The 24,742-nt window shown below is 40.2% G+C and overlaps 4 protein-coding genes across 5 annotated transcripts; 1 reads left to right on the plus strand and 3 right to left on the minus strand.

The window, feature by feature from the left end:
- Positions 1 to 6,813: 6,813 nt before the first annotated feature.
- LOC112200007 lies at positions 6,814 to 9,064 on the minus strand. Its single transcript, XM_024341002.2, has one exon. The coding sequence runs from the start codon at positions 8,877 to 8,879 to the stop codon at positions 6,921 to 6,923; it is 1,959 nt and encodes a 652-aa protein (XP_024196770.1). The 5' UTR covers positions 8,880 to 9,064; the 3' UTR covers positions 6,814 to 6,920.
- Positions 9,065 to 18,327: 9,263 nt separating this feature from the next.
- On the minus strand, positions 18,328 to 19,696 carry LOC112196915 (cysteine-rich and transmembrane domain-containing protein WIH2). Its single transcript, XM_024337395.2, has 3 exons — positions 19,300 to 19,696; positions 18,957 to 19,200; positions 18,328 to 18,609 (listed from the first exon to the last, which is right to left on the minus strand). The coding sequence occupies exons 1-3, from the start codon at positions 19,352 to 19,354 to the stop codon at positions 18,558 to 18,560; spliced, it is 351 nt and encodes a 116-aa protein (XP_024193163.1). The 5' UTR covers positions 19,355 to 19,696; the 3' UTR covers positions 18,328 to 18,557.
- A 201-nt stretch (positions 19,697 to 19,897) lies between these two features.
- On the plus strand, positions 19,898 to 21,245 carry LOC112196913 (GEM-like protein 5). The gene is made up of 2 exons (XM_024337389.2): positions 19,898 to 20,705; positions 20,791 to 21,245. The coding sequence occupies exons 1-2, from the start codon at positions 20,049 to 20,051 to the stop codon at positions 21,004 to 21,006; spliced, it is 873 nt and encodes a 290-aa protein (XP_024193157.1). The 5' UTR covers positions 19,898 to 20,048; the 3' UTR covers positions 21,007 to 21,245.
- A 20-nt stretch (positions 21,246 to 21,265) lies between these two features.
- On the minus strand, positions 21,266 to 22,507 carry LOC112196914 (basic proline-rich protein). 2 transcript variants are annotated; one of them, XM_024337393.2, is made up of 3 exons: positions 22,231 to 22,495; positions 21,814 to 22,111; positions 21,266 to 21,485 (listed from the first exon to the last, which is right to left on the minus strand). In XM_024337393.2, exons 1-3 carry the CDS (start codon positions 22,277 to 22,279, stop codon positions 21,437 to 21,439), a joined length of 396 nt encoding a protein of 131 aa, XP_024193161.1. In that variant the 5' UTR covers positions 22,280 to 22,495; the 3' UTR covers positions 21,266 to 21,436. The 2 variants fall into 2 exon arrangements, with proteins under 2 accessions (XP_024193161.1, XP_040374279.1); XM_040518345.1 differs by having other exon boundaries at positions 21,484 to 21,604; positions 22,231 to 22,507.
- Between the last annotated feature and the right edge of the window lie 2,235 nt (positions 22,508 to 24,742).

Here is a 24,742-nt window from a genome sequence, read left to right on the forward strand (position 1 = left end):
AACTTCCACACACACACACACACATATATATATATATATCTCTCTCTCTCTCTATATATATATACATATATATATATATATATATATCTCTCTCTCTATATACACACACACATATATTAATATATATATATATATATATATATATAAACACACACACACACACACACATATATATATATATATATAAACACACACACACACATATATGATATATTGATATATATATATATATATATATATATACAGATCCGATCTAGAGCGGAGCTCCACTTTGGAATTAACGTGTGAAGTTCGAGTTTTGGGTCACTTTTCGGTCGCATATCCACATCTCGACCGTTCAGTTTTTAGGTACTAGTGTATAGATCATCTCTGCAAATTTTCAACCAAATTGATGATCGTTAAGGTATCTAACTCGCTTAAACCAATGGACGGACTGAATATGTCAACCTGAACCGTACTAGCTTTAAGGCCGTTATCAATGCCTTAACGATCATCATTTTGGCTGAAAATTTGCAGAGACGATCTATACACTAGTACCTAAAAACTGAACGGTCGAGATGTGGATATGCGACCGAAAAGTGACCCAAAACTCGAACTTCACACGTTAATTTTCAAAGCGGAGCTCCGCTCTGGATAGGATCTGTATATATATATATATATATATATATATATTTATAAACACACACACACATATAGATATATCTATATATATAACACACACACACACACACACATATATATATATTAATATATATATATATAAACACACACACACACACACACACACATATATATATATATATATATATATATAATATTTTGCGGGCTTTTACGGGCCGGGCCTATGGGCCGGGCCGGGTTTTTGCGGGCCTCCATCGGCCCACCAAGGCGGGCTTTTGCGGATTTTTTGACGGGCCGGGCAGGGCCAAAAGCCTTGCGGGCCGGCGGGCCTCCATCGGCCCACTTGATCCGCGGGCTTTTTGATGAGGCCTATAAATAGATGCATATAAATAGGTTTTGTATTATTTTAATCAAGTATAAAATTATGAGTTGAACATTTAACCAAATCTCTATCAGTAGTTTCTCCATAGTGGCGGAACTAAAAAGTTGTCATTAGAGGGGCCAAACAAACTTACAATTACAAAGTTTTTTCACCTGTGATGTTTTATATTAGAAAATAAATTGATTAATCATAACTCTTAGAACAAAAAAGAAAATTAACTAAAAAATGGGAGTAAAGCGATATGTTTTAAAAACATTTAATGCCATTGATTTTGAAATTGTAAATATTATGGTTTCTAACCTCATTTAATTACAATTTATTTAAGAAAAAATTAAATTAGATAGTTTCTAACTTTATTCTTGTATTAAATTGGGAGGCCATGTATAGAAATTTGTTGTGTTTATCTAACTATGTATACATAAATAGAATAATATAAGGAAAATATGACTATTTTTTTCTTTTTCTAATGCATAGATGTCTATTTTGGTCATTTAACCTACCTACAAAATCTAATTTGAAATATAAAATAATAGGGATGTGTATTAAGTAATTAGGGGTGTGTATTTAAAATTTCTCTTCCGAGAATCGTACTCACGATCTCTCACTTATGAAGGGGAGACTTATGCCATGCCCACTAATTATTTTACTACTATATCCATGTCATATGTATTTTTACTATTGGAACATTTGAATCAAGCAAAGGCCATTGGAGGATTTTGAAAAATTTAACATGTTGTTTACGTCTTTAATACTAATATGCGGAAGTTACAAAAGAGTATTATATTAGTTATTCAGATGAAAATAGAGGCAAATGAAACGCTTTTCTTCATTATATGCACATTTTCATTGTCACTTGGTAATGTCAACATAGATTAAGACACAAATTATATATTTTTGTAATTTTTTATTTTTTTTGAAGAAGGGCCGGTGTGGCTGTTCTTAAGCCTTAATTAATGAAACTGCAGAATACATGGGGGGGGGGGGGATAGGGTGCCTAAACCCCATATTACAGTATGCATCAAGAGAACTTCATGAGATAATAACAAGAGTCTCGACTAAAACAATGTATTCTAACAAGTACCGACTAACGAAGAGTGCTCTACTGGCTACTACATTCGCTTTACAAATGTGGTAACATACCGAAAAGATAACTCTATTATAAAGAAGTATCATTACAAATAACACAGCTTTCCCACTATGTTGCCACTGGAATATTATAGATCCAGTGACACTCAGTTTCACCCTGCCACTAGGAGGCTGCAACCATTTGACTAAGCAAGAAAGTTGTCGCCTACCCAGAGCAAACACGTTACTGCCACTAGGAGGTTGAGACCATTTGCCAATGCACAAAATTCGTCGCCCACCTAGAGCAGACAAGACACACAAGGTGCATAGACTAGGACCAAGACCTACTAGGCCTAGCAAGGGATAAGCTCGAGTCAAACAACCCAATCCAGCACCTCCACAAACTCAACGCCGCCGCCGCCTCCTCCTGGCCTCATTCTCCATCCAGATCCCAGCCACTCGAACATGCAGATCTCAGACCAATCTGACCCCAAGCAGTCAAATCATAGGCAGAGACATCAAAACCCCAGAAACACGTAGCAATGTAGAGGCATGAATGACATCGACCCCATTCCTCCATCTCAGCCATTTAATCAGCCTGTACCCGGCCACCCCTTGCCAACCGATGCAACCTATCCCTCCACCCAACACACTCGACCGCCGATCAAGACGGATCCGACCTGAATCAAATGGTTCAGTCTCAACGAAGGCCAAAGCTCGACCACTACAATCACCTCGACAAGATACTAGGCCAATACAACCCCTAGTTGCCCGTCTGACGACGACGTCCATAGTACGCGTCGTCAAACGGATCATGATCTCTCACAAAATACAGCGTGTGTAGTGCGTTCTTTTTCTCTCACAAAAGACGCACTCTATTTTCATTTCATTCATATTTTTGTAATTTTGTAATTTTATGGCAAATCCATTTCATTTAATAGTTCATAGGTGGTCGGAATTGATGTTGCTTTTGTGGCTTTCATCGGAGTCATAGTTGCGAGAGGCGTTGGTGTTGAAGAATTTGAAGGCACTGGGATGGGATGGGGTGGCGGGGGAACTCAAAAAAACGATATGGGCAAGAGATCGGAGGAAAGCAATCGCCCAAGGGTTTGGGGAAGAAAGTCAAGAGACCAATTTGAAGCTGAAATACGAGGTCGGACGACAGAACGAAATGAAATTAGTAGCAAATCATGATGGATGATATTGGGCCTTGTTTTGGGCTGAGAGCTCGGTCAGTTTGGCAAGGGGACACGTAGAGTTTTAATTTATTCTCCTGTCCAACGTTACCACAGCATCCGGTGTAGCTCAACAATTCTCAATGGTTAAGAGTTTCCAGGTTCGACTCCTGGCACCGGAAACACTTTTTAACTTTTTTTTTTTTTTTCAAATTTGGTTCCAGGAGACTGATCGAATTTTTCAAGCAGACGTTGTGACAGATTCTGCGAGTCAATATTAACTCTGCATTTCTCAAGCACATTAATCAACTTCATTCATGGTGCTTTCTTAACATTGGCATCGGAACATCTACAATTCCGGAGCCGATAAGGCCACAATACTATCGATGTCAGTTGGTGGAATCAACTCTTCATGAATATGAACCTCCTCTGGAAACATAAGCTTTCATCCCAGTGCATAGAGAAAGCAATTGTACGTTGATGGTAAGCGAAGGACAGTCTCAACAAGAAGACGTGTTTATGATGGATGCAGGGTTTTCAAGCACATGAACAATCCCTCACTTTCGACCCACGAAAAGAATATACAGCACCATATGGACATTTCATCAAACACAGTGCGAACAATATGAAAACATTAGAACAAATCAAACAGCAATACCAATGTTACAATGTACCCAAACCCATGAAGCGGAAAAAATCAATCAAATCTGCAACCAAATTCATTACTTTGTCAACTTAGATACCAAAGAGGATCCCAAATTCCAAATTGTCTTTCAGGCTGTTGCATAGCTCAATAACTATTTATGGCTATTTTCTTGATTGGTTGAGGTACTCTAGATAACCAATCTGGTGTGAAAAATACTGATAAAGTAATTTGAGGTTCACATCCAAAACTAATTGGCAATGGATGGAATGGCCCAAACCCTTATAAACCCATAGGCAATGTCCCATTTTTCCCATGTGGGATGTATATATTCTCAACACGCCCCCGCACATGTGGCGAATTTTCAAGCCATACCCGTGGACAACTTTGGGTGACGTGGAGCCCGTGTGGCCGTTAGGCATGCACATGTGGATAACCCGCTCTGATACCATGATAAAGTAATCTGGGGTTCACATCCAAAACCAATTAGCAATGAATGGAGTGGTCCAAACCCTTATAAACCCATAGGCAAGATTCCATTTTAAATATAACTATGACTAATATCCGGGTCTCACCCATCTTCACAACCCTTTTATATATTTACTACCAAAATACACGAGAACAGTATTAAACCAAATGACTCGTATATACCGAACTAATCAAGTACTTATATTCCTTAAATTTGAAGCATGGAATATACAAAATTCAAGATGAACCATATCGAGGTTAAATCATTCAGTATTTGTAGGAGAATAACAGGAGGAAATTTCCTTGCTGGGTGAACATATGGAACAAATTTTCCAGAATTGTGAACATGTGAATTGCAAAGCAGCAGCAATAGCAAAAATTCAGGTCCTATTTGAAATCCACAAGTTTGATCAAGTTTCTTCTGAAAGACAGAGCATTAGAATCATGTGTACCAAGATTAACAAAATGCAATCCAGCAAACCAGTTGATAATTAAACCCGTGTTCCTTCACCAAAATAGAAAACTTGGAGAGGTACTATAAGAAACCAAAATGTGTTTATACCTCCAGACACAAATGAGAAAATACTGAAAAACTCGTCAACCACAATGCAAACACAAATAGATGAATAAACATGATAGACATGTCAATTTTTCTAGTGAAGCATGTTCTGCAGCAGAAAACAGACTGGGTTGTGAACATGTTGCTAATGGAGAATCATTCTGACTCGAAAAATTACTTATCACTCAAAAGAACACTGAATTAAACAACTTATTATGCAGCTCAAACAAATAACAACATAATTAGTACTACATCACATGATTCTCAACAAGATATTGGACATGCAGCCTGACTCTCCGTGCCTAATGAACAAAAGAGCCTTTCATATGTTTCCGAAAGTGATAGGTTTCCCTACTAGGAGATCATTTATTGATCAAAATCAACTATCACCAAAGATGCAAAGCTGAAAAATTGACAATACAACAACGATGACAAAAGTGTTAAGTCTAAACTGGATCTGAACTTGAGCACATTAAACTTGCGTTATTCTCATTCAGAAGGACACATAAAAAATGTAATTAGTACACCAAGCAAACAACTAGAAGTTAATTATGAGTAATAATCATTTTTGAAACAATTTCTTCAGGTTGAGCACAATCTGAAATTGATATATATTTTCATCATTAATAGAGCTTAGACAAAGACGTGTCAACCAAGTTCAGAGGCACTGTGCTAGTACGCTAGTAGCTACACAATACAAGAGGGATTGTAAGCTGCAAACTAACGGTCAAACAAATAATCATGGTCAATTAACAACATAACATCAAATCCTTGATTAGATTTTTCAAGTTTTTTCATGAAACTCAAACACACTATTCATCAAATCACGGACCAAATGGTAATTGTCACATCATTTAAAGCAAATGGACAGAAGCTATAAACAGAGAAAAGTGGTGATTCTGTGGAACAAAGGGGGTTTGATAGTACTGGTCTAGCCAAGAAGGTAACTGTGGCTTATGCAGGGATTAAACGACAGGCTCACATAGAGAACATCAGTTGCCTTAAAACTTGAATGCTGTGTGCTAATAATACTTTGCCCAGGATCTAAATTTAACAATTACAGAGTGAACTAAAAACGATTTACCATGCAGATACAAATAAACAGAAAGTAACTAGTCAATCAAAAGAATCTCAACAAGACTCACAATGTTACTCAGCCTCCCTAATGACCTGAGGAACAAATCTTGGTTGGCTAAGTGATAGGTGGGAAAAATTGATGAGATAAATTGTTTATTGAACAGCCATCACCTAATATCCAAAACTGCAATGTTTCCAAATTGACAGTACATAGTAAGTATGAGAAAGATCACATGAAGCCTAAACTGACCACATTAAGCCATCTGAATTCTGATTCAGAATGATCACAAAATCAAGAACATGCATCATCAAGAAAACAACTAGAGCTCAATCATGAGTATAATGCAATTGTACATGATTCCAAACAGATAAACATTTTAGTCACTGAAGCTTGAAAGCAAACCTGTGAGGGAATTTCAAGTTCAAAGGCTTTGTGCACTATGCTAGTAGCTACACCAGAACTGAATGAAAACACTGCACTTGATAAATTCAGAGGCGCTGTGCTAGTAAGCTTTATATCACTGGTCCAACAAATTCATAGTTAAATATCTATGGTCCTAAACTCTTTCGCAAACATGAAAACCATGGAATTAGGACTGAGGCAATTGCTAAGCCCTTTTCACTTCTGTTTTTTAAGATTTCCCAGACGACTGCCATTGGAAATTAGAGTTGTTCCATCTAAACTGCAAACACGATATTTCATCAAAATAGGACCAAACAGTGATAATAACATCTGTCTAGGTAAGTAGACAGAAGCTATGGATTGTGCAGACCATATCTAACAGGCTCATATAATGCAAGTAATAAAAAAGCTCAATAGAGATGGGAGTAAAAACATAGAAATTTTTTATTTCATCTCACTTTTTGTCCTCCAACTATCACTAAACAGATCCTTGATTAACATAGCAAAACTCATCATCACCATCGACTTCAGTCCAGCACAACCAGCTTCTGATACTCTGGTCCAGCAATGGCCAAATCCATGAACATATCCGGCTGAACTTCCCCATCATTATCCATAAAGAGTTTCAGCAAGTTCTTAGAGAATCCACTCAACAGAGCAGTCCCTTTCTGATTCCCAGGCACAGGGATAGACCTGGAGTGCCTCAGATTCCAAAACACCAACTGCGGAATGACATCCCCATACCCGGCCTCCTTAAACTTATTCTCTATCACCTCATAATCAGTCTCCCACTCATTTGCCGAAGCCTGATCAAACTCCATGTCACTGAACACAAACAGCCTCTTGATCATATTCTCCGGCTTCAAATTCCCCTTGACAGCCACTTTCAGAAGCAAATCAAACACCTTCTGGAAATCAGTGTTCATCCCCCAATCCATATTCCTGATGAAATCAGTCTTGTCCTTAAGACTCTCCCCCTTCACCAAATGCAGCTGAGGATCCGCACTGAAACTGATCACCAACCCTTTCCAAGGGTCCTCACTCAACTCCGAAACCAACAGCCCCAACGCCACCGCCACCTCCATCGGAGTCCCACTCATGCTCCCACTCACATCACACACAGCCAAACAGTTGTTCATCTTCCCCAACTTCAACATATCCTCCACCATTCTCCTCCACTGAAGCTCCGCCACTTGCCCATCATCACCCTCACCATCATTCAGAGACTCAATAATCTCATGCGGAAGCAGAGCTCCGGCCGCAATCTTGGCCTTTCCGGCTTTCACATCCTCCAAATACTTATTAAACCTCTCCTCATCGTGCTTCTTGAACTTGTCCTTGTACAGCTTCATTGCCACCGAGGCCACTCTGTTATACGGAATCTTCCCCCACTGGTTAGCCCCCATGTAAATCTCCGGCAACTCCAAGGCCTTCCTCAGCGGCACCAGCACCTCCTTCCTCAGCCGGTCCCTCACTCTGTACGCATAATGTGACTCCTCCACGCCTTCATATTCCTTGTTCGATTCGCGCGGGAAAATCTTCTTCGCAATGCTCTCACAGATCAAAGTGGCCCGATCGAATGAGGAGTCAATCGAAGGGCACCACTTGGCCGCTAGGGTTATCTTGTTGAGCTGATTGGACTTGAGATTCTCCATATCGGATTTCAAGCACTCGGCGAAAAGATCCGAGACCCGGTCGTGAAGGAACCGGAAATCCGGGTCGCGCTCGTACCGGACCACGACCTTCTTGGCCATGGCGATCTTCTTCTCCTTCCTCAACCCGCTCGCCTTGGCCTTCTCCCCCTTCTGCCACTCCTTGGCCTTCTTCTCCCTCTCCTCTTTCGGCACCTCGCTCCTGATTCTCTTCTTCTCGGACCTCGACCCGGTTTCTCCGTCGGATCCGGGTTCCCGACTCGACTCGCGTCGCTTCCTGCCTCCGCCGCGTTTCCTCTCCCGCCACTCGGCCTTCTGTTTCTTCCTCACGTCCTCGCCCTCCAGCAGCCGGTACACGATCTCCGGAAGGTCCTTGAAGTAACCGAACTCGGCGAAGGACGCGAGGTTGCAGGCGAGGGTTTTGGGGTGGTGCTTGTGGAGCCAAAACGCCGCCGTGTGGAAGCCTTCCTTGTCGGATTTCCCGGTGCCACGCACGCCGCGGAGGTTGCAGATGAGCTTGAGCGTGGTGAGGGCGTCGCGGTCCCAGGCCTTGGGGAGCTGCTCGGTGAGGTAGTCGGCCGGAGTGTTCGGGACGACGTGGAAGAAGAGATCGAGGCAGGGGTTGCCGGTGGAGAGAAACGTGGCGGAGGCGTTCTCCGTCAGTCCCATCGGGAGGTCGTGCTTGGTTCCGACGTCGTTGAAATTCGCCACCATCAGGTCCACGAAGGGTTCGCCGGTGGCGGGTTTGGATTCGGGTTGGGGTGGTGGCGGAGCGGTGGTGGTGGGTGAGGGTTTGTGGAGCTCGGGAGGACCGAGAAGGCTGCGAGGAGCCATGGCTAGGTTTGCGTGAGCGAGCTAGCTGTGAAAATGTGAATCTTGACGAGAGCGACGTGGCGGTTTTATAGGGTTACTTGGGCATCAAGAAACGTGACCGAGTCAGGCTCACGCCATTCTCCATTTTTTCTCTGTGTTCATGCTTTTCCTTTTTCGGACTTGCATTTGAATTTTGATTCTAATTCTTGTTTGAATGTTCTTAACCATTTTTGAGAATTCTTATTGGTTAAGCAAGGATATAAATGAGATACAATTAGATTGGCAAGTTTGGTAGTGTGACTGCTAATTTCGGGGAACAAATTTGGTAAGGTGAACGTTAATACATTTATTGTTCTTCAATTACCTCGTTTGTAATGGTGTGGCTGTCGTGTTAGTTTGTATCAACCTCGTTTTCAATTTAGATATTTCAAGGATAAGAATGAATTTGAAATGGGTTAATAGGTAAGTCACTCAGTCACGTTTTGGACGTGAAAGATAAGAATGACTTCAAAATGAGTTAATTGGCTCATTAATTAGCTCGTTTCAACTAACAAATTCGAAGAATAAGAATGATTTTTTAATGGATTAGTTGTCACTTTATTTTGTTTCGATTTAAAGATTTGAAACATAAACATGGCTTAGTGTATATATTAGAAACTATTATTATATCATTCGTCATTTTGAACATACTCTCCAAGAAACTTCCGAGGTGCATGTCTCCTATCCCCATTATTAGTGATCGATAATCAAACACAAGACATCTCTTACACATATCCCCACGGATTCACCAAAATGTGTTGCTCGATGCCTTGCCAAGTAGCCATCGCAACACGTTGTCGTGGATTACAACTTTAACATTGTTACAAATGCATGTACCAATTTGGTTTTCCAAATTTACTACTGTGTACTTTAGGCTTTTTTTTTATATTTTATTTTATTTTTTTTTAAAAGGAGGTACTGGGAAGGACCACAAGGAGGCACGCAATGGCCTTTTTTACCCGAAGTCCAGCACAGTGCCGCGCCAAAGACGCAGCGACACCCCCCCTCCGGGCATCGAGTACACCAAATAGGTGGGCTTGCCCTCCCCGCATAGTCTTTTCCATACACAAGGCTCGAACTTGAGACCTCTGCCTCAAGTCCCTCAACTTGCTTAAGGAGCACAGTCAACTTGCCAACTGAACTGGACCATGTGGGTTGTACTTTAGGCTTTAGCGAACGCATTCCCCAACAAACTTGATGAATTCAACCTAATAAAGAATGACAAACAAAATGCTCGCGTTTTTCTTTCAATCAATATATATATATATATATATATATATCTTATTGATCGATTAAGAACAAAGATGAGCAAGGTAAGAACCGGCAGCCTAATTTAGACTACAGTGAAATCCCATCCCCAGTTACTACAACTAAAGGCCTAAACCAAATACAATCTCAGACCATTTGCCCTTTGCTAGGAAACACAGTATGAGATGTGATAAGCTCATAAATGTATATGATTTTGTGTTGATTTCTTCATGTTTTCTTAGCTAGTTTTTCATCTATTTGAGTCATTTACTTTATTTTTATGTTTTGTAGGTGTTATGGAGCAAAGTAGAAGAAAGGAAGCTAAATCAGTAAATCTTCCTGTGCAGATCAGTCAATTTCGACATGAAACTGAGAGCAGCTCAGCATGAACTAGACAGTGAACTTTACATGCTTGGAAAGCCTTGGATGTCTAGTTTCTTGGACTTTTAACTGTTTATTCATATCATTTTTCTACAAGAAGTTATGGCCGATTTAGTACAGCAAGGTCGGGCAGTCTGAGAATCTGACACTTTGACTGAAATCCCTTATTTGAGGCCCGAATTCATTTTAGAAGCCCACCGACGAGTATTAACTGAATATCTTTGTTTATTAGAGATATATGACATATTTTTATGGGTGAAAATTATTAGAAATCTTAGAGGAGAAGCTACTTGATTCCTAAAAGGAAAAGAAGTGAAAATCTCCTAACCTAAGCAATAAAAGAGGGACGTGATTAGTTTGGACGTAGACGGCGGCACAAGAAAAAAGGGAGAACTGCATCCTTTTTGCCATCATCCAGCCGCCATCCCTTCCTTTTCTTTTCTTTTAGTTTTTGTTTTCTTCATGACTATGTCTAGCTAAATACTTTTGTAGCTAGGGGCAATTTGAAAGCCCCAAACATGTTCAATTCATATTGAAGACAATTCAGTTTTTGGTTTTCTATATTATCAATTGAGTGTTTGTTTCATTGTGTCTACAAGATGAATCTTTGCTTGTTTGTTTAGGTGCGCAACTAAATGAATAGGTTAGGCTTCTAATGCTACGAGTAACACTAGATTCGTATATGTCGTGCGTTCATTGCAATTGAGTAGCAAAATGTTTTCTTGAATTGCATGTGACTCAAACCCTAGGTTTAGCAAGACTACAATGTACTTGTGACCCTAGATTTATCCAAACCCTTTTATTGCTTAATGATTTTGATATGTTAAACTTAGTGGGCTTGTGTCTAGGTTGCATAATCGGAAATAGATTAAGTGGTGAGCTTGTATTCATTTAACGAGGAACTGAGAAAGGGTAATGGGTTAATTCGAGCTTGTGAGTTAACTTCGGGTAAATTCAATTGAGAATTAAGATTCCATAACTGGGCTTTGATATGATTGAGTGTGTTTGGTGGTGGAGAATGAGTCTTTAGCTTTGTTTCTATCAATAGTTTTAAAGTTATAAAATCTGTTTCTGCTTTGTTATCTTACTGTGTTCAGTTTTACATGAATTATTTCATATATCAAATCAACTCCGATTATTCTGAAATTTTGTACGCACGTTATTCAATGTGTCTTTAGTGTCCTATAAAATTTATAGAAAATTCCGTCTATTCTAGGTTAGTTAAATAATTTATTTTCGTTAACTGTTCAGTAGCATAGTTTAGAGTAGTTTGTGACATTTGATTAGCAGTTTAGGAACAATCTTCAGCGGGTAATGACCCTTGCTTGATCACTATATTACCAAAGATGATATTTGAGTGCAAGGTTTAAGTTGTGCATCTTTTAGACGTATCAATGAAGGAGATTGCATTCCTCTCCCCAACTCATCTGAAAATACTTCAATGGCCTAGAGGGGGGGTATGAATAGGCAACACGCTGGGATGTACGCACAAAACCTAAACTAATCTCAAGGATTGTAATAAGATTTCTATCCCAAGACAATGAAAAATAGAACAAGCAGAAATCAACGTGTCAGGCAAACACACATATAAGAACCAAAAACACAGAAGATGTTTGCGCAGTAAAAATCCTCAAGGTGAGGTAAACAACTGCGTGGCCTTAAATCTTGAAGGCCAAGTGCTCAAGCACACACTACAAGATAGTAGTCAAATTACAAAGTAGACTTACAACCTCTCGGATAACTCTGGACGCGGTTACCTCTGGCTAAACTCATTCAAGCTGGTTGAACTACTTCACACCAATTTGCTCACTGCCTTTAGATGCACTTCACACGTATCAACTCGTCAATCTTCAATTCTCGAATATGCTTGACTCCTAACTGAACTCGTAGGACTTTCAAATATAAGAATGATATGGATGATGTATGAATTAATCCTTGACTCACTAATTCACTTAGACATGGAACAAATGAATTAATGATCAAGATACAGTTTTGCCATTTGAAACAAATGAACTTTTCTGTCTTGCAAAGCGTGCCCAAGAAAATAGTTTTGCAAAGCTTATATATGCGTCAAACAACCCTATCCCTAAATCTCTTAGGGTATCATCAATTGTATTAAACAGTTTGAAATCAATTAGGAAACAACCTTTCCAAAAAGACAGCATGATAAACAAGGAATATTGTATCATAAAGATAAAAGATATATGCTTAAATAAAAACATAACGCATCAAGGACTTAATGATTGACATAACCAATTGAAATAAACTTCATTTGGAAAACAGAACACACATACAACGTACCATGCATGGACTCAATATAGACTACTAAAGGATTGACACATAGCTGTCAATCCCAATACTTAGTTATGCAAAATGCAATGAATGAATCTTACCTGAAATGCCATACTAGTCAGTTAGGGTCATGTCTCACTCAACAAGCTTGAACTTCAATTTCATTCTTCTCAAGTACAAATCTTAACCTAGGACTCAGTAGTTTTGTATAGGGAATGCCAATAATACAAGTACCTATACTAACACAATCATTAACCCCCTTTTATCACCTACATATCAATATAAGACCCATTTCCATTTCCATTTCAAATTTACAGTGGTATTATATTGAGACGGACGAAAGAAAACATATATTAGACTGCGAAAATTGATCATTAAGAAGTGAAGATATATTTTCTGTGTGTAGATATTTTGGAAATTAAGAATTTCGCGGAAATGTACTAAAAATTTCGGGAAAGTCTTGACGGAAATGCTATAGCATATGAATTTCGTTTCAGTACTTCAAATTTACGGAAATTTCGGCAGTTTCGGAGAAACATAAAACGTTGGTAGAGCAGTAAGTAGTAGTCCAGGGTCCACAGAGCGTAAAGACTCCAAATAATCGCGTTGACAGTAGTAAAAATTGTGTCGTTCCAGGAATAGTGCAGATGCGGGTCTACAGTCTTTTCTTTGATGACCTTTCTCTATACAGATTGCATATGTCATCAACAAAATCATCATATAACATAAACACAATGTATATATCTAGTACTCACAATGAATTCAATCTTCCAGCAGATTTGACAGCAGTTGGCCAGGGCTGCCATGATTCCAATAGCAGCTAGGTCAAATCCAGTTAATGCAGCAAGCACAACTGTAAGTACAGCAAATGCCAGACTAAACTGAATGACTCTTGTTATGTTTCTCCCCTGCAAAAGAATGAAGTTAAATTGACAACCAACCAATATCATTGATTCAATAGACAAAAGTTTGATGGTTAAGGAATTACTTGAGCTTCCAAAGGACCATATATGATGATGAAAACAATGGCCACAAGCTCGATAATTGCACAGCTAGCTTTCAGAATAACAACCACAATCTCTTTCAAAGAGATTAGCTCATAAACGATCCAGCTAATGCAGGTCAGGAATGTAATCATTTCCTGTAGCAGTCCAACATGAAACGTGGTTTTGTGGATGAACATTGCGTGGATCTCCTTCCTGTAAGTGTAGCATTGCATATTATGCAGCCAAACCATACAATACTTCTATGATTCTGAAGCACGAAATTAAATAATAAAAAAACAAAAAATAAAAAGAAAAAAACCTACAATGGTGGGATGAAGCTGAGGACGTTGGTAATCAGTAGAGCCCAAGGTTTCAAATTTCGGTTTCAATTTTGATTTCGGTACTTCAAATTTAAGGAAATTTCGAAGAAAATTTCGATTTCAGTGGAAATTTAGGTTAAAAATAAAGAAATCACATTAATTACGTGTATAATATGATATTTTTGAATGAAAATTTTACATAGACTAAACTAACTTATAATAAACCTATTTACAATGTAACCTCTCCAAAATTATACATAAATATCCAGAGCTTTGAAAGGGGGGTTGGCTCAAGGTTTGGCTGATGATGTTGACGGTGAGTACCAGAGGATGTCTAGGACGCGGTGAGCGTCTGTACACGGTAGGTCATCGACGATGGCAGTGATGGGCGGTGGATCTGCACCTGATGAAGGTCGAGACTTTGGAATTGCGTTTTTGACCGTGGCAGCATGACTTGCAGCAAGGTGGCTGCGAAGGACGAGGTGTCGCGGTTTTGAGGCGTGGGTTGGCAGCTATGGGATGCGGCGTTGCAGGGTGAGGTGGTGGGTTGCAGCGGTGGAATCCGGCGTCGAGGGTTGAGACGGTGGGATGCAGCGATGGGATCCGGCGGTTGCTTCGGTGCTGTGTACAGCTTGGGAGGCTGAGGTGAATTTTGGGCTTAGGTCACATCATCATGTTGGGCCTTGTGGATCACTCCTCTTTGGGCTGCCTTTGGGCTTCTATGGTGGGCTAGGGTTTTGCTCTCAGCCCATCCCTATGTTTTTAGTTTGTCTAATTACAATAAAGTTCCTTTGGTGGGCTTCTATGGTGGGCTACTTCGATGCTGTGTGCAGCTTGGGAGGCTGAGGTGAATTTTGGGCTTGGGTCACATCATCCTGTTGGACCTTGTGGATCACTCCTCTTTGGGCTGCCTTTGGGCTTTTATGGTGGGCTAGGGTTTTGCTCTCAGCCCATCCCTATGTTTTTAGTTTGTCTAATTACAATAAAGTTCCTTGTATTAGGAACACTCTATGTACTTCTAGCGCCTCTGGAGTAGTATTGAAAGAGGGTATCCGATACCTCTACGTATTTAAATGTCTAATGAGTAGGACTATATGTACGTACCACTTGTGGGTATTACCACTAGCTTCTTGTCTGTCTATAGAAGGCAGCGGAAGGGTATGTAACGACCTATTCTGGCTTGTGATGAATATATTATTTCGCCCTCGTGGCTTTACTAAAAAATATATATATATATATATATATATATATATATATACATAAATAATAGAATTGTGATATTTAATATTTTAATATGGAAGAGTAATTAACTAAAAATGTAGTAAGTTGCTAAACTAGTGTTTTTATTTATATGTAATTATAAATATTATGTATATTGATAATGTGAATATGGTTTACTTTCTTTTTATGACTGGAATCCGGTGGGATGATTGATCATCACACCTTTTTCACTAATAATTAGAAAAATACAACTGGAGGGACGTAATACCGAAATCCCGTGAATGAAAATGAACAAGTACAACAAAAGCAATATAAAATATTAGTAATAACTAATAAGAGCTACTACAATGTGGTTTGATCCATTTGGTTGAACTGTTCCCATTTAGTATCATACAATACTGCTCCCAAGTACATGATTTTGGTACTTCATCACATAGGTAATGTATGTGTGTTGATCTCTTCCCACATGCAATCCATATATCGGATATTGTGGAATTACCCAATATGGTGTTTCATTGTATAAAGCATACGACATTTGGGATGATGAATGATCAAAAAGGCCATATGTACTTCCACCTTGTGAGCTTGATCCAATTCTGTAAGTACTTTCTGAGGTAGAACTCATTTCATGATGAGGATAATGAGAATGGAATGGGTTAGGGTTATCACTATATTGAGTTCCTATGTCCATTGAACCAAGACTTGAAGAAAGTGATTCAAACTCATTTAGAGACAAACGGCTATCGCGTCTTCCTTGTGTATCCCTAGCTGTAAAATTGTATTTACGATTTGCACCAGGATAAGTAGTATGATCATCACTATATTGGTTGTAGTGCCATGATTTGCCACTCCCTTTGTCATTTCCATAATTTGCCTCACGATTGATAGCAGATAAAAGCAAAGAGGGTTGTGTTGTATTCAATTTCAACTTGATTGGAGAAAAAAAAAATTAAAATTTCATATTTTGTCAGTGACAAACGAAGTTCAAGAAATTTCGGACAAAATTTTGGTGTGAATTTTTAAATATATTTTTTGTGTGTAGATATTTTGGAAATTAAGAATTTCGCGGAAATGTACGGAAAATTTCGGGAAAGTCTTGATGGAAATGATATAGCATATGAATTTCGTTTCGGTACTTCAAATTTATGGAAATTTCGGCAGTTTCGGAGAAACTTAAAACGTTGACAGCAGTTGATGACTGATGACCAAAAGTCTACATCCTAATTATGTTTTCAACGTCGCGTGATGTAAACTAAAAGTACCAAGCCGACAATTAGAATAGCAAACATATAAATAGCCAAGAAGCAAAAATATACAAAAGCATATATTATTTAAGCAAAAGAAAATCCCCGAATGAGCTGAAGGATGGTCCGGAATGAGCAAAAGGATGGGGACTTATACAAGTCACATTTTAGGTACCATTTACAAAGTACTGCATTGTTTGGTCACGCAAACCATTGATGAAAAAGTTTTAAGAGCCAATAATTTGAAGATACTAATTCAGTTGAAATAAACATGTAGTTCTCGAACACAAATATGTAAGATTAAGAAGAAAATGATGATATCATTAAGCAGATCAATTTCCACAGAAATACCAAATGAGCAAAACCACCCCAACCAGTGCCAAGCTACAAAATCAAACAAGAAAAGTGAGAGATCAATAACAATGTCGAACCAATAATTCAATTTGATTTATTGAAAAAATAGGGATTGATATAAGATTGATTACCAATAACCTCCATGAGTTGCATGTTCGTGATCTAGATCTGAATGCACCGGTGGGTTTGAACATGGTGGTGGTGCATGGCAGTAATCCTGATACGTATGATGTGTGTGATGTTTATGTGCCGGTGGAGGACTCTTCGTCGGATAGCCTGCAAAATTTCGTTGTTACACTCACATTAAAGCAAGAAATCGAAAACCAAATAATCTAGCTGAGAAGAGAAAACCCTAAACCTTAAATTACAATTGCAGGTGACTTACCTGGTACGGTTGGGCCGGTTGGCCGCGGCGGAGGAGGACAGTGATGAGATTCGTGGCGGACATGGATAACGTGATGGTCATTGTGATGGTGGTGGTGAGTGTGAGTCATCGTATGGCGTAGCCCTAATCAAGTTTAGAAGATGACCGGGGTTTATAGAATACCGTGTGGTGTTTGCGATAAGTAGTTCTTAAACTTCTTATCAATTTGATATCCTGTAACCAATTGGATTCTAACCGGTGAAAAGTAGCAAACGAGTTTGCAATTCGTTAACCAGACCCAAATCAGCATGATAAAGCCCATTTAGTTTGTAATGTGTTAATCCATTATTCCATTGATAACCAACACTTTATGGATCGTTTCGGGTGTACCAACAAAACCCGTTAAGAGAAAATTTATTTAACAGTTCTACTGTTTTTTTTTATCAGTACTTTTTTTTTCGATAGTTTAAAAACAATTACAAAAAAAAATATTAAAAAAAACAATTACAAACAAAATTCACTATAACAGCCCACACCTAAATTATCCGGAAGAAAAGTCTGACTAGCAGGAAGGGGGAGAGCTCGATTCTACAGTTTTGCTTTCACTCCAAATCTATCTTGGAATTTGAGAATTGGAACTAAACAAAGCCATTAATGTGACCGACGTGTGAATGAAACTCCGCCGCTTCACTTCAAGAACTCAAGAAGCCAAAAAGTAAATTACTTTCCTAAACCCTCGAGTTAGAAGAGCCCATAAAAGTGGACAAACCCGGCTCAAGTCTAGACAAGGCAATAATGTCCTCCGCTGGCCCATGTAAGTGTCAAAAATTTATTTCTTTTCTTTTGCCCTGGAACTCCGGGTTGGATTTGATGTTTGAACGGGTCACATAGCCAACCTCAGTCTTGTATGTGTAAATGAATTGGCTGAGCCGAAGGCATTAGTCTACTTTTACAGATTCGCTTGAAATTAATCAGATTGTCTCAAGGATCACCCATCCTCCACCATGAAGAGTGATGAAGTCTAAAAAGAAGTGGAATTTCCACAAGTTTATGTGACAACATCAAACATACAGTTTAGTGATGTACATGATAGCTGCAAAACATGCAGTGAAACATTTATGATCCAATTCTACACAGAATTGATGGATTCTTGCTCTCAAAGAATCCTACATTTACTCAGAAGGCCAGAACCAAGCCGCTGCAGAATCAAATGATACTTGAGAGCAGTAGAGAGGCTTCAAAGAGTAGAATCACCACAAGCAGCAGCGCTCCAAAAGGCAGCAGCAGCAGAGTGCGGCCAAACTGCCAATGTAAACAAAAACAAAAAAAATGGAAGATATCAGCCGAAATTTAACGATCGGAAATCAAAAACAGTCATTAGCTAATTCTGAATTGGATCATTCAGATGTTACTGTAGTTTCATCCAATTCTCAAGCAATCTCACAATTCAATCCAGGGTAAATGTGCATAAGTTACATATGCATCTAGGTAGACATCACTCATTCATGTTAAACAAACTTGATGGTGAGCCAAATTTTTGACAGAGAAGTGCACATCAAGGCAGCTGATCTGATGACTACATAATCGAAATCCAATTGGAACCATAACAATTTAATTGATGATCATATTGTGGGATAGAAAACGCATACCAGGAATTGAGGAAAGGAGGGCAGCCACTGTCATAGTCATATGGGTTGTTCTGGTAATGTTGGCGGTTGTAGGGCTGAGCTGAATGCGGCGGCGGGTAGCCTTCATAGAAGTAATCCTGATAGCGTTGATGGTGTTGATGCGGTGGCTGAGGCGGAGGAGGGCCATGAAACTCATGAGGGTTCGGAAACCCCGGCTGCTGCGGTGGAAGAAAATCAGGCGGTGGAGGATATTCCGATGGATACCCTGATCATCAATCCAATGCATTTCATAGTCACCACAACAACTTATTCCATTACATCCCTAATCAAATTAAAATGCAAAAATCAAAACCTGTGTACTTACCTGATGGGGGATCATGAGATTGGTGACCAACATGAACCACATTGTGGTAACTCATTGTTTCGCTATGATTAATCAATCAATCAGTCAATCAAAACTTTGATATGTGATGAGATCGATGGAGGGAGGTGGGTTGTGGTTATTGATGTTGTTCCTCACAACCGGTGATTAAGCTGCCAACGACGAAAGACTTGAAAGAGCAACGAAATTTCGTTTTGCCCGATCCAAGATATGTCACATCTCACATCAAAAATGGCGTTGTTTTATACAGTTACCAAATCCATGCGTAGAAGCTACCCACAGTTTTAACGGCTCCACTATCTAAATTGAGAGTTGACTGTAATAAAAGTGTTATTGATGCCATGCCACGCGTGTAATATAAGTGTCACTGGTTCTACATGCGTGGAGGGGCTCACTTTCGACACCTGGTTACAGCAAACGCACCTTTCCTTAGGACTCTGGTTCATACATATCCTTAACCTCCTGATCCTCTCCAGAAATGGAACCTTGTCGACCTTGGATCCCAATTACCTAAATAACCCTTCTGGAATCTTCCCAATACCAAATACTTGCAACTCCTTCCTAATCCACTCCGTTTTTATAATCCAAACGCATTCGCTTAGTTACAAAGAAACAAAACCACCGCGTACATCTCCTCAATTTTCTTCCCTTATATAGCCTCTGATTTCTTTTCGGTTTAACAAATCATTCCTTCCCTTTCATCAATCAAATCCTTTTGATCTAGTTTAACCATGTCGAGCAGACCGGAAGACCAGCTTTCTCCCCGGGAGTCTTATCCTCCCACCACAACCGTCCCCGACATTCACGCCTCGCAACCGCCGCCGCCGCCGCCTCCGCCGTCGGAGGAGGACGCCAAGAAATGGGGGACCCACATAATGGGAACTCCCGCAGCTCCGAACGTCCACCCGGATAACCAGAAAGCTGCTCTATGGAAAGCCGCTGACCACCAGCAAATCCCGCAGCAACCGCTCGAAACACAACAGCAACAACAGCCGTACGTTCAGTACTCTCCGATCAACAAGCCGACCAACAACCCCTTCGAGCCGGTGATCAACCTCTTCAACTCGTGGGGAAACAAGGCCGAGACCATCGCCCGGAACATCTGGCACAACCTCAAAACAGGGCCCTCTGTTTCCGAGGCCGCCTGGGGAAAAGTGAACTTGACGGCCAAGGCGATCACGGAAGGCGGGTTTGAGTCTCTGTTTAAGCAGATTTTCGCTACTGATCCCAACGAGAGGTTGAAGAAGACTTTCGCTTGCTATCTTTCGACTTCCACCGGACCTGTGGCCGGGACTCTGTATCTGTCGACGGCAAGAATCGGTTTTTGCAGCGACCGGCCGTTGACTTTTACTGCTCCGTCTGGACAATCAACTTGGAGCTACTACAAGGTAACTACTAATTTGACTGATTTGTGGATATTCGTTTCTGGTATTCGAGTAATTTGATTGAAAATATCTCTGTGTTGATGAACAGGTGATGATTCCTATGACGAATGTAGGCAGAGTGAACCCTGTGGTGATTACGGAGACCCCGACGCCGGAGAAGTACCTTCAGATTGTCACCACCGATGGACATGATTTCTGGTTTATGGGGTTTGTTAACTTCGAGAAAGCTTCGCATCACGTGCTAGACAGTGTGTCGAATTTCAGAGCAGTTGGGACCAATGAAGTGCAACCTGTTGTTGTTTAGAAGATGAGGTTTCGTTTTGAATCGTCCTATCTTGGTTTCAAGGTCCGAGTTCAATAGGTTTGCTTTGATTTTTGTGATACAAATATTGTACTATAATAGTCACGTTTATCTGATTCCTGTAATTCTTATATCCTCTGCTTCCCTGTATTTTATTTAGTTATATACACATTCCATGCATGTTTTAATTGAAAATTTTAGTTCAATATATATAGTGAATATCCGCAAGATACAAGATTCAAGTTGACTCTAAATGAGAGAATGAAAGGACATAATAAAATTTTCAATATATTACGTTAGAATCACATAATGTTCCTTGAAATACAGAAACTCTTCCCCTTATTTATCTAAATCATTTTGTAAATGATGCACTCTACTATCCCAGAACAACCAAAACCACTCATCATAAAAATGCAAGAACTGATGCATGTATTTAAAAGCAGCACGAGTCCACCAGGAAGCAGCAGCAAAGTGCAGCCAAACTGCAAAAAATGCAGACAAGAGGGGCAGGGGATCAGCAAGTAGTGAAGAAGAACGAATTAAGGAGAAGCCACAAGTTGATTGCCTCGTAGAAAAAAAGTTGATTGTCTCATAGAAATATCTGGTTCACATGAATTAACCAGTTAGTAGATTCATTTGGCAAAGTAGTTTCAAGCCTGTTCATACAATAATCCGAGTATCTGACAGTAATAGTCAAACTGTCAATATTGAGCTTAGCTGATTGTTCGTTGCATGGTAAGATTAGCTGTTTAAACACCTTCAATGTCTAAAGGTGTCGTACATAATTAATCTGGGGATATGAGGACATACCAGCCTCTGAAACATGAAAGGCAGTCATCGTCTTCCTGCCGAGGGGGTTGGGGCGGGGGTAGAGTCGACGGTGGTGGTGGTGGTGGAGGAGGATTAAAGTAGCCCTGATAGCCAGGTGGCGGTGGTCCTGGAGGTGGAGGATGAGGGAACTCTGGTGGAGGGGGTCCGGGAGGCGGAGGATAAGGGAATCCTGGTGAAGGGGGTCCGGGAGGCGGAGGTGGACCGGGAGGCGGAGGATGAGGGTGTTCTGGTGGCGGCGGTGGCATCCCAAAGTCGAGTGGCGGAGGAGGCGCAAACTCTGTGGTTTTCATTTGTCACACAACATAAGCAAAACCAGTACAAATAACAGACCTGAATTGAACTAAATGACCACTAACACAAACGAAGAGATCAATATATGCATGGTCAGTAACTTGCCTGGTGGAGGTGGCGGTGGAGGTTCTCCAGGAATAGGGCGGTAACTCATTGCTAAATGTGTTTTGCTTCCAGCCCAGATTAGATAGCTCCTAGTCTTGTAATACTATAACACAGTGCTGCAGTGCTTCAATTCCAGTGGAAACTAAAGAAATGTGGAAATTTGTAAACGGTTCCCACAATTTACTTGCTTTTCCAACAAGCGCTTATGGTAATCGAACCAACTAACCGTCAACAAGCTCGTTCCGTTCCCAGAATAAATGCTCAAGAATAAAGCTACGACAAAGCTACCTGGCCTCCTAACCGCTCTCACCTAAACCTAACAATCCACCATTCAACACTCTACTCCTCTAGCGAAACTTGTACAAGCTAGTCCTGAGAAAAATGAGGCTAGCTAGCTAACTGAGGGTCAGAATTGTATCTTCCTTTCAATCGAGTCATGACTGCTATTGTGATCATAGCCGAGTGTAATTACCCCTGTCGAATTCAACCACTGCTTCCATCATCATCACGAAACACATTCACAGGGGCCATAGGATCTTGATATATTGCCAGATTATGCATAAAAAAGCATGCATAAGAGACATCCGTTGGGCCTAAGGTAAATACATTTCCATTAATGGAGCTTGATGCACCATTCAGCAGAGTATTGCCCAACACTTGGGCTTTGACACTGGCCCAGTATGGGCTGTAACATGGGGGTGCCTGTATCTTTCGACATCATGGGACAAGATCAACTGATCAAGTGGTTTTTTTGTTTTTGTTTTTTCTCTTACCCCAATGGCCTCATCCCCAGACCAAAAAAACAGGCCTCATCTCATCTCATTCAACGGTTCTACCCATCCCATGATATTAGTGAGAATTAAAGACCGTGATTTCCAGTTTCCAACGTGCAATGGCTTACTGGCAAGATTAAGTGGATTCTCGTTTCACCGAGTTCTTCATTTTCAGTACTATGCCCTATATATATATATATATATATATATATATATATATATATTGTTTAACTATATTTATAACAAGAGCAACGGCTAAGGATCCTAGGTAATCTTTTGACGCAACACTAGTATGAAATCTTTTAATTCAGAGCAAGTGCACCCGTAGTCAAGAAATGTCAAGGCGTCGACCAGTCAAGTAACTGTTCACTGTCATTGGACATGGGTTTCCACCCTTTTTTTTTCTTGACCTGTCAAGACTGTTCATTTTTCACTGTTCATCAATTTTTACCGTTTATTGATTTTTGGGTGTAAGATGTAAAGAAAATGGTAGGTATTTATAGAGAAATTTTTAGAATTTTTTACAATTTTTTTTCTTACCGTTTTGTTAGCGTTTGATTTTATATATATACATATTAATTAGTTGCCGTCAGATCTGCATCTTAATTGAAACAGACGGCTAAGATTACTTGACCGTTGATTTCAAATTTTCGGTTCACCCAACGGCTAGCTTCCACGCGTGCTCTCTTCCGCCCAATTTTTGTCGCTAGGAGACAAACGAGTCAACTCACACGGTCAGCAAATGCGGCTAAACCTCATTCGTGCTTCGCCTCCACGCGGCCTCTCCTCCGCGTCTCTCTTTGATTGTCTATCGTTGACGTCGGCCACGTCCGGCTTTGGGCCGAGCTGGCGTCTCCTTCAACTGGTCATAATTTTAGTCAGGGCTTTGCCCTTTTTCTTCGACTCGGTCAAGAAAGGCCAGATATTGATTGGTCAAGGAAGGCCTGGTGGAAGCAATTTTTGGTGTTTGGCTGGTCACCACCTCACCAAATCTAGCTGGTGACTGGTCAAAAACAAATCAGTGGACTTGCTCTAATAGTGTTTACTACTTACAAGTGTATTCAGTAACTTTATTGGTTTTGTTTCTTTAAGGATGTGTACGACACGTGTCTTAATGAACCTAGAAAGAAAGGAAAAAAAATCGGCTCTTAAAAGGAAAATGGAAGAAATTAGCATATCTATGATCCATGCATCATCATTTGATTGCTTGTTTACTGTTCTACTTCTATCACCACAAACTTGGTGTATCCCTATTATTTTTTTTGACCTAGCCACTCTGCTAGGGTTTACTAGTAGGCCTCCCGTTTTCAATAAATTTCTCAAACTTATGGCTAATGCCATAGATGACTTTGTTGTTGCTTTCGCCCTCTCTGCTGCGTCTCGTGCCGAAGTAGGGTGCGCTGGTGGTGCTGCGAGGTAGGACGGTTTTTGCTTCTTGCATGATGGAGCATTGGGTTTTGCTTTTTCTTCTTATGATGCTTGTTGTGCTCAGCCTCGGCGGAGATGGGACCGTTCCAGGCTTGGATCTAGTTTGGGTATGTAGGGGTCTAGCGAGTGATGAGACTGGCGATATAGCCTGGTTTGCTGCAGAGAAGTTGATGGGGTCGAGACTTCTGGATGTTTTGCTGGATGGTGAGGGTGGTGATTGCCGGAGATTTGTGGATCTTAGGTTGGTTCTTCTTCCTGATGTGATAGGTGATCGCGGAATTGGAGACGATTTTGGTTCGTCTGCTGCACAA

This window comes from Rosa chinensis, chromosome 4, assembly GCF_002994745.2.
Source record: "Rosa chinensis cultivar Old Blush chromosome 4, RchiOBHm-V2, whole genome shotgun sequence".
In the NCBI taxonomy this organism is placed as follows: Eukaryota; Viridiplantae; Streptophyta; class Magnoliopsida; order Rosales; family Rosaceae; genus Rosa; species Rosa chinensis.